The sequence below is a fragment of the Paramormyrops kingsleyae genome, chromosome 5 (genome assembly GCF_048594095.1).
Source record: "Paramormyrops kingsleyae isolate MSU_618 chromosome 5, PKINGS_0.4, whole genome shotgun sequence".
In the NCBI taxonomy this organism is placed as follows: domain Eukaryota; kingdom Metazoa; phylum Chordata; class Actinopteri; order Osteoglossiformes; family Mormyridae; genus Paramormyrops; species Paramormyrops kingsleyae.
In genome coordinates, this window is record NC_132801.1 from 27,826,629 (window position 1) to 27,835,568 (window position 8,940).

The 8,940-nt window shown below is 40.0% G+C and overlaps 1 protein-coding gene across 1 annotated transcript; it reads left to right on the plus strand.

Moving 5' to 3' along the window:
* The first annotated feature begins 308 nt into the window (after positions 1–308).
* Positions 309–6,982, plus strand: LOC111845570 (HUWE1-associated protein modifying stress responses-like). The gene is made up of 4 exons (XM_023815082.2): positions 309–723; positions 1,621–1,701; positions 4,075–4,350; positions 5,951–6,982. The coding sequence occupies exons 1-4, from the start codon at positions 528–530 to the stop codon at positions 6,193–6,195; spliced, it is 798 nt and encodes a 265-aa protein (XP_023670850.1). The 5' UTR covers positions 309–527; the 3' UTR covers positions 6,196–6,982.
* The last annotated feature ends 1,958 nt before the right edge of the window (positions 6,983–8,940 follow it).

An 8,940-nucleotide genomic window follows, 5' to 3' on the forward strand; every position in this document is an offset into this window, starting at 1 on the left:
GTCACTGTCTTTTGTTTTGAAAACTCTTTAGGTCGAACTAGCGTGTTGATAATGTCGTACACGTGACTGGTTTGTTTTCGATCTTCATGTGGCGTGTCTTTGGTGCCAACGTCATCAGATCACAGCTGTCACGTGTTTTTCAAAAGGCCCTGTGCGGCACTGCGCTGACTTCACAGTTATTTGTAGGGAGGGCCTTTTGTGACGTGATGACATACGTCTCATCTATCCAATGAAACAACTCGGATACAGTACTGACACGCCCTAGAATAATTCTCTGACCAATCGCAATTGTGCTTGTCTGAAAAGGCGGAGCGTTTCAATATGCTCTCAGGGCTCTTGTGGGTTAGACTGTTTTTTGGAATTTGCCGGAAAAGTTCGGTGACTGAGAAATCGGAGTTGCAGCAGATCATGCATCGGTGATTATTCTTTTCGTCCTCAAAGTTGTTTTTTAATGTGTAATAGTATCTACAGAACAGTTATTTAGCTAGTAACGTTGGTAGGTAATAAAAAAAAGCTAAACCAGTGTAATGGAGGACAAGAAGGAGGAAGGGGAAGCGGAGATCCAGGAGCATGGCCCTGAACATTGGTTCTCGAATTGGGAGCGGCAGTGTTTGGCCGAGGCCGGGCAGGAGGAGCCGATCGAGGAGGAGGCTGATCAGAGCAACCAGAAACTATGGCATCTCTTCCAGAACTCCGCCACCGCGGTCGCACAGCTCTACAAAGGTCCGGGTAAACGCATAGCCCGGAATAAGAGCCGATACTAACCGACACTCCTCACACTGACGTGCAGACTTATTGGTTAATGTGCATATAAGAATGGCTTCCCGCAGTTAAGACTAGAGGGACGTACATTCACGGATAACAGTACCAAGACGCCTGTAAACATAAGTTTTGTAAAGAGCATTACTGTGTGCTGTCTAAGCAAATAACTTCGCAGCCGGTGTCTAGCACGGTATACCTAGTTGTGCAAGGGGAAAGGAACAAGATGGCGAAGTCTGAAGTCCTAGGAGGAGTTCCTTAGTTTAAATTTAAAAATATCGTTCAGATCAGTACTTTTTACTGAACAGCATAGACTACACCTCGCTGCTTTTCTTACTGGCTCGTTCGGATCATAGAACTTCATATATGTGATTAAGGCGTTTTACCTATTGTTGCAGTGACTGCATTTTAAACCTTGGAAATCAGAACGGTGAAATTAATTGCATGCGATCTACCGATATCTTGCATGTACTTTGGATTATCTAGTTATGTGTGTGCAAAAAAGGCTGCTTCATTTACAGTATCACGCTTCGGTTATTATGTTTATGCTGTATAGTTTATGGTAAAGCCGGCTAAACAAAATGGCGCAGATATTTGGCTGGCTGAATCTGAAATGGGTAGCAGTTGGTTTTTGTTTCTTTTTTGAGGAGGGGGGGGGGGTTGTTATAAGTGTTCTCGATGATGCAGTGTGTAATGCAGTAAGTAAGTGGTGTAATCACTGTTGACAGTGTAATCACTGTTTTCAGTTTTAATGTAAATGTTGCAGGAAGTGGCCTGAGAGCGTGAGACGGCTCTTTATGTAATTGATGGTGATCTCTGACATAACGCCTGTTGTCCTCCCCCCGTCTTTCCCTTTTTCAGACCCGGTGTGTCAGCAGCAGGGTCTCTCTCTGTGGACACCTTTCCAGAGTGCCGCCACAGCTGTTACCAACCTCTACAAAGGTCTGTCTTTCTGCAACTCTGAAAATCTTCCATCATGCATGCATGTACTTCATAGCTAGTATATCTTGGGTTTGATGCAGCACTTTTGGGTTTGATGTAGTGTGTTTGAGTGCAACACTAGAGATCATTATTTGCAGAAAATATACCCTTGTCGAAATATTGCGGGCAAAGTAACGTATCGGGACTTCTGTGTATAATAGTGACAGAGTGCTTCATACTTGGCATTCTGAGGCTTTATCAAGCATCAGGATCCTTCTCCATTTATAACCCTCAGATTACATAAACCGGTGGTAGTGCTGTTGCCTCAGCTGGTAGGGGGTTTGAATCCCACATCCTCTATAGCCTTTGCTTATTCCCCCTGTATTGTGTGGGTTTCCTGCGGGTGCTCCGATTTCCTCCCGCAGCCCAGTGACATGCAGTCAGGCTAATTGGCATCTCTAAATAGCGAGTGTGTATGTGTCCTGCAGTCCCATCCAGAGTATCCTACACTGCCTGGGAGAGACTTCAGGCACTCCCGGGACCCAGTCCAGGATAAGTGGCTGTAAAACAGATGGAATACCCCATGAAGCAGGGGCTCAGTATGAGAAAAAGACTTGACTTCCTGAGAAGTGTTATCATAGCGTATCAGACACTGATGGGATCAGAGAGCAGAGTATGATGAAAGGTTGCTAAACCGGGGCACTTAATTAGCCCACCGAAGTCCCTGATCCAAACAAGGAAGCCACACTCTAGATTCTGACTTTTTTTATTTTACAGTGTTTGCTTTCTTGGTTTAATAGTATTTTTCTTATCACACCACCTGTGGGAGACTCCATACACCCCCTCCCCCGTGCATCCTGGCCACCCAGTCTCTCTCAGCCATTTCTTCCTGGCAAAACTAAATCCTTTTAATACTTAACTGTGGATTTCTATGTGTGGTGAATTGCTATTGTAGCTGAAAATGGAACAATGCTTACTATCGTATTTGTTTAAAAAAAAAAAAAAAAGGCTGACCATTATCTTGTTTAAAGAGTAGGTTATAATTGTTTTCTCTTTAATATTGCAATTTAGATCCCAACCTGTTTGGGGTAAATAGGTGCTCATGTCTTTTTACACTGAAACAGCAGTAATGTTTAGAGTTTGTTTTTTTTTCATATTATTTGGAAAAAGAAACTGGTATAGGCTCAGAAAGCAGCAAGCTTTATCCTCTTTAACCTCTGCTCTTGTGCTTTTCAATTTGGGTACATACCGATATTTGCAGTTACCATATTTCCAGCGTGTGTCTGCTTATTTAAGTGTGCATTTATCTGCCATCTTGAGTTGTCTTTTTTTTTTTTTTATCTGTGCCTGTTTCTTAAATAACTAGCCAGTTAGCGTAGACCAGATAATATTACTCTGCCTTAATGCCATTGGTTAGTAATGGAAGTACACTTGAATGTTGTTGGATGTTGCAAATTGTTGTTTAGGTGTGTGTTTTCTATCTTTCTTTACCATCTTATGTCTCGTGTAAGACTGTACATATCCTAATATGGAAAAAATATTCACACGGTCTTTGTCTGATTTGTTTGCATATTTGATAGTTCCCAGGTTCTTGTGAATTCTGGGTTAAAGGCAACACTAAAGTTGAGTGCTCCTTTATTTAGTATGCAATGTGCAGTGCCCCTGGTTCCCCCCGTTACTCTCAGCAATTGATTGTGCCTCAGTTGGGAACAATGGCCTCAAACAAACCCCCTCTTACCACTTTCAGAACTCCTGAATGCATTCACTACTATCCCCAAAAAATTCTCCATTTAGACAATATGTTTCCGGCTGTGCAACTTTTTAAAAAACGCAGGCATCCTTGGGAATTGCTTCTGATGTGCCTCTGTTGACTGCGTCTCTGATGGCAATGGCAGCAGATTAATATTGGCCCACTTTGGGTTTGATTGTTTACCACAGTATTTTAAGCAGCTGACCCAGTTTGGGTTACCAATGGGAACCCAAATTCTCTTATTAACTGAATATTGCATTTCTGATTGCCTTGCACATCAAATGAAAGAAGCACAGCAGCAACAATAATAATAATGCTAACATTCCATGGCACCCTTTATGTACAGAGCTGAAAGAAAGCTGTTCAACTTCCATTTGATGAAAAACTCTGCAAAGTAGTAATACTTTTACCACTGCACTCTCACTGGCTACTGTAGTATATTAAGTGTCATCCAAAATGCTTGTAGGCCAAAGATTAGAATGCTTTTCCTGACTTTGGAATAATTTTGGACCTCCATTCTTAAGTCAGTCTTAAATTCATCTAATGATCTTACTTCTGTCTCCGGGGCATTTCTGAAATGCACTGCACTTGCTGATATGTGTTTTTTTTTGTTTTGTTTTTTTCCCTGGTTCTCCTCTCTGCAGAAAGCATGGATGCACATGAGAGGAGCTACGATCTAGGAATCCAGATTGGATACCAGCGGCGCAATAAGGATGTTTTAGCATGGGTTAAGAAGCGACGGAGGACAATTCGCAGGGAGGACTTGATCGGTTTCCTGTGTGGCAAAGCACCTCCGTCGAGGACTTCTAGGACGGCACCGAAGCTGAACATTGTGCCACCAAATCGACCGGCATCCACAGAAAGTAGCTCTTCTGTAGAGGCTGACTTGCAGCCCTTCAGAGAAGCCATTGCCTTGCATGGTAAATCTTAAGCTTCTGCCGTTACGTTTTGCCAGATATTATTTATTATTAATTACATTTGGTTTCCGATGGTGTATGGCAAGTAATAAATATATTTTTATTGACATTAATATTAGGTGGAAGTTAGTCTCTGCTCTTTGGCTTGGTGGTTGGGTAAACCCAAAGCTAATTATTTAGCCTCCCCCCCCCCCCCACGCCCAATTAAAAAAGTAAAATTAAATTATTGAATATTCCTGTTTGTCTCGGGGAGGGGTGGAGTGCAGATCTGAACACCACCAGATCATTTTTAGCATTAGCTAGCATTATTAAAATTAGTAGAGCATTAATCATGTACAAAAAAGGTGTGCTTTAAAAACAGGGGCTAAGAAGGTAAAATTTTAATTTAAGTTTTAATGCTTCATTGTCTATAAAATTCAAAGATTCAGTGAATATCAACTCACACTAGAACATTTTGGTCTTTTTTTGAATTTACACACATTCTTTGGGAAAAATCATGTGTACCTATCACTGCATTTTAAGTGTGACAGCGAGTGGTAATACTGTATTAATTTGGGTTAATTAGCTGTCCCATGGCTCTGTGAAGATATCTGTGTGCCTCACACAAATTAAAAACTCAGATCCTTATGGTGGTAATTCTGGTAGAGCACACTAGTAAAATGTCAGCTGTATGCTACCCTTACTTTCTGAAATATTGTTGTAGAACCAATAGCTAACGTTCATTTTCTTGAGACTTATTTGCTGGAAGACTTCAGACAGTACATGTACTCGCATTACATGGCTATGTATTGCAGTAACAGTGCAATTTACGGGGTGAAAATGAATTGACTCACCATCTTGTTAGCTGGAAAGGTTTACCAGTGAGCAGCGTATTCAATATTTACTGCAAGGTAGTTACATGTATTGTACTTTCAGCTTGATGTTCATATAACAGTAAAACAATTACAGCTTTATTAAAAAATATTAAACCTTAAATATCCATCCATTAATCTTCCAACCGGTCACCTCTGGAAATGTTAAATATTTGTAATATATTTTACCATGTAATATCAAAGAAAACTGAATGAAACAAGTCATTTATGCATTTTGGAAGATATTTGAGCCATTTTTTCCAATTTGTATTTTTTTGTCAATCCATTCATCCACTTTCTCTGTCAAAGTGCAAATTCCATTCTATAGTACTTTGATTAGAGCCAGATTAATTTAATTGACAGTGATACTGATCTAACACAGGGATTATGCGAGTGCTAATGTACTTTTTTCAGTTACATCCTTATACATAATTGTCTCTGCCAAAATACTTATAGAAGTTTTATATTGCAACATAACTCCAATTATTCTGTGAATCATACAAGGTCACCACATAAATCTTGCATGGAAATCTTATATTGTGATCTGATGCACTTCAGGGCAGACCATCTTTATCACACTGGTTATGAGGCCTATACTAACAATTTCTGTCATGTTAGGAATACAGGAATAAATAGGATCAGTGCATTCCAAAATTAGATCTTTGATCACATGTAATTGTAAACTTAATGCTAAATTTGGTTCCTGTATGTTGGCTGCAAGACTAATGCCCCCCCCCCCCCAAATCTTTTAGGTCTGAGTGGTGCAATGGCAAGTATTAGTGTGCGTTCTGGTGCCCCGGGGTCCCCCACTCACGTCAGCAGCAGCTCCAGTACCAGCCGCAGAAGAAATGGACTTCACGACGTGGACTTAAACACTTTCATAGCGGAGGAAATGGCCCTCCACTTAGACAGCGGGGGCACCAGGAAGCGGACCTCTGCCCAGTGCAGTGACGTTATTGCAGACTCCCCCACCCATAAACGCAATCGAATGATCTGAACAAATTCTCCCGTAACTGTGTTGCTTAAAATAAAAAGCCACTTAATCCCCGACACGTCTTTTCTTCCTTTGTTAAAAGAGGGCCATCAAACAGCCACATTTAGATAAGTGAATTCACTACTGACTGCCATAACTCAGACTAACACAGCAAGCAAATATTGCTGATTAATGGCTTTGTTTTAAACTCAGTGGATGTCTATTAGCACTTCGTGAGACTGTCTTGGTTTAACATTTCCAGGATGAAGGCTGAAGTGACCTTACCAGTATCTCATTTAATGAAACAATTTAAATGCAATATTATTATTATTATTTTTTGCTTTAACTTTTGCCAATCACAATTTGCACTCATTTAGCAGTCAGTCTATGATTATGATGATTTTGTTAAATACACAGCCTTCTAACTTCTTTTCCCATAACTTAATTGCATCTGTGAGGCCTGTAAAATTCCAGTAATGTAACAGTATCGAGTAAATTTCATCTTAAAAGCAGCTGCTGTCTTAGTTTAGTCAGAGCGGAGCTATCAGAATGATGCAGCAAATATGTTGCACACTGCAGATGCTAATGTACTGGATTCCTTTTGTTTTTAGCATACTAAAGTCATGTAATCAACTGTTCCCCCTTATCCAAAATCAGAGAAATCTTGCATTTAGTAGTTCAATATTATCTAATGTGCATATGCATTTAGGTGCTTGTATGTTGTGATACATATTGTTTTAAAAAAGCGCAAACTATTAAATAGGTATTGTACAGTAATGATTATTGCATTAAAGAGATGTTTTTAACTACACTGTGTTCATCTTTCAGACTTGTGTACTAGTTCTGCTATTGATCTTTCTACAAAAATTCTTAAGCATCCAAAACTATTAAAAGCATGAGCTCTTGATATATGGCAGAGTTCATCCCTTTTTGCAGATGAAAAACCCTAATTATCGGAAATGCTAGAAGTGCCGTCATCAGTTTTATTTGCTAGCTCATTTGCATTGTTGTATGTGTACATCGCCTGATTGTGTACATCCCCTGATTGTGTACATCCCCTGATTGTGCACACCCCCTGTTTGTGTACATCCCCGAATGTGACATTTTTTCCCTTAGAAACTGAAATACTGTTATGCCTACATCTTTGCATATTTTTCACCATCCTGCCTGCTTATTTTAAATCAATGAGGTGGATTTTCAAAGAAAATGGTCTTGTTAAAATATACAACGTGTAAAAATGTTCTGTAAGTTTTTTAAAGAGTATGTATCTGTGGGAATTGTTTTATTTGCTAATGCAGTCAATGTGAACTTATACTCCATAAATTCTAAATAAATCCCAATAATGTTTATCAGTGGAAATCAAACTGTCAACTGCTAGAAAAGATGTTAAGGATTAATTTCATTTACGTTAATAGCTTGCGTGTAATAAGACTTACAAATTTCAATATATCAAATTTATTTATAATTATTTTAGCCTGTAGCCCAGTATCATGTCACTTGACCTGGTATCCAGTGTTCTTTGGAGTCAATTAATTGAATTGCATCTCCATTGACAAATAATTTTCTTCATATTTTACAGAGGTCTTTGCTACTAGCATGGCGCGGTGGCTCAGCTCATTCCCCTAGATTCGGGGGTGTGAGTTCTGCCCGTGCTTTGGGGTGTGGAATTTGCATGTTCTCCCTGTGCCTGGTTTTCCTCACTAAATTGTCCATTGTGTGTTCTGCGTGTGCCCTGCAATGGGCTGTCAAACTGTCCAAGGTGTCCCCCTGCCAAATGTCCAATGCTGTTTGTGTTACGCTCCAGGACCCCCCCTAAAAGATGGAAGGATGGTGTTGTCTTCTGTCCCTCTTCACGGAGCTTTTAAAATTTATTTTGTTTGCAGCAATCTTGTAGTTAAACATGGAATCATGGTGGTTTCACGCCTCCAGAGATAATCACCCCCAGCTTGGTGCATGCGGAGTTTGAATAGTCTCCGTGTATCTGTGTGGGTCTTTTCCGTGTCCTCGGTCTTCCACCCACTCACCAAAAAAAATTTAATAAATAAGAAAAATCGTAGTTAGGTGGGTAGTGTCATGCCCATAGTGTGTAATCCTGTGTGTATATTGATGGACTAGCATCCTATATAGGGCGTCCCCTGCCTTTTGCCCTGTGCTACCTGTGACCATGATGTACTGGATCAATGACATTAGAGATGCATATGTTATGTTTTTCTGGTGTGACGACCAAAATGAATTATCAGTTTACTGTGTGCTCTGTTGATCCAGTGGAGAGGCATGTGCTTATTGTTTGACAGTGAGTATGTTCTCAGATCTATAGTCGACTGCTTCATGAAGACCAGACCACTAGCTTAAAGCTAGTAAAACAGCTTGCTTATTTTCAGGTATCACGGCAATAAATTTAGAAAGGCAACTTCAAACAGCTCTAGCGTTCATTTATCATGTTCTATTTTATGTGCCAGCAACAGAAAAGCAGCCATACCGACCTTTTCAGCATTTTTAAACATTGTTTACCGGTATTTATTGATACATATTTATACTGGTAAAGTTAGATAATTAATCGAAACAGCCCTAAAACAAACAGATCGAAAATCAATAAGCTTCAATAGCGCGCCTGATAAATACATCGCGGTGTTGCAGACGTGCTGAATGTTTTAGCGAACCCACGCATTGGTGAGTCATATGCTAATTTGGCTGGGGGATATATGACAACTCTAGCAGGAATGGAGACTTAACCGCGCTTATATGTTCTTTATATAGTGTCTATATACA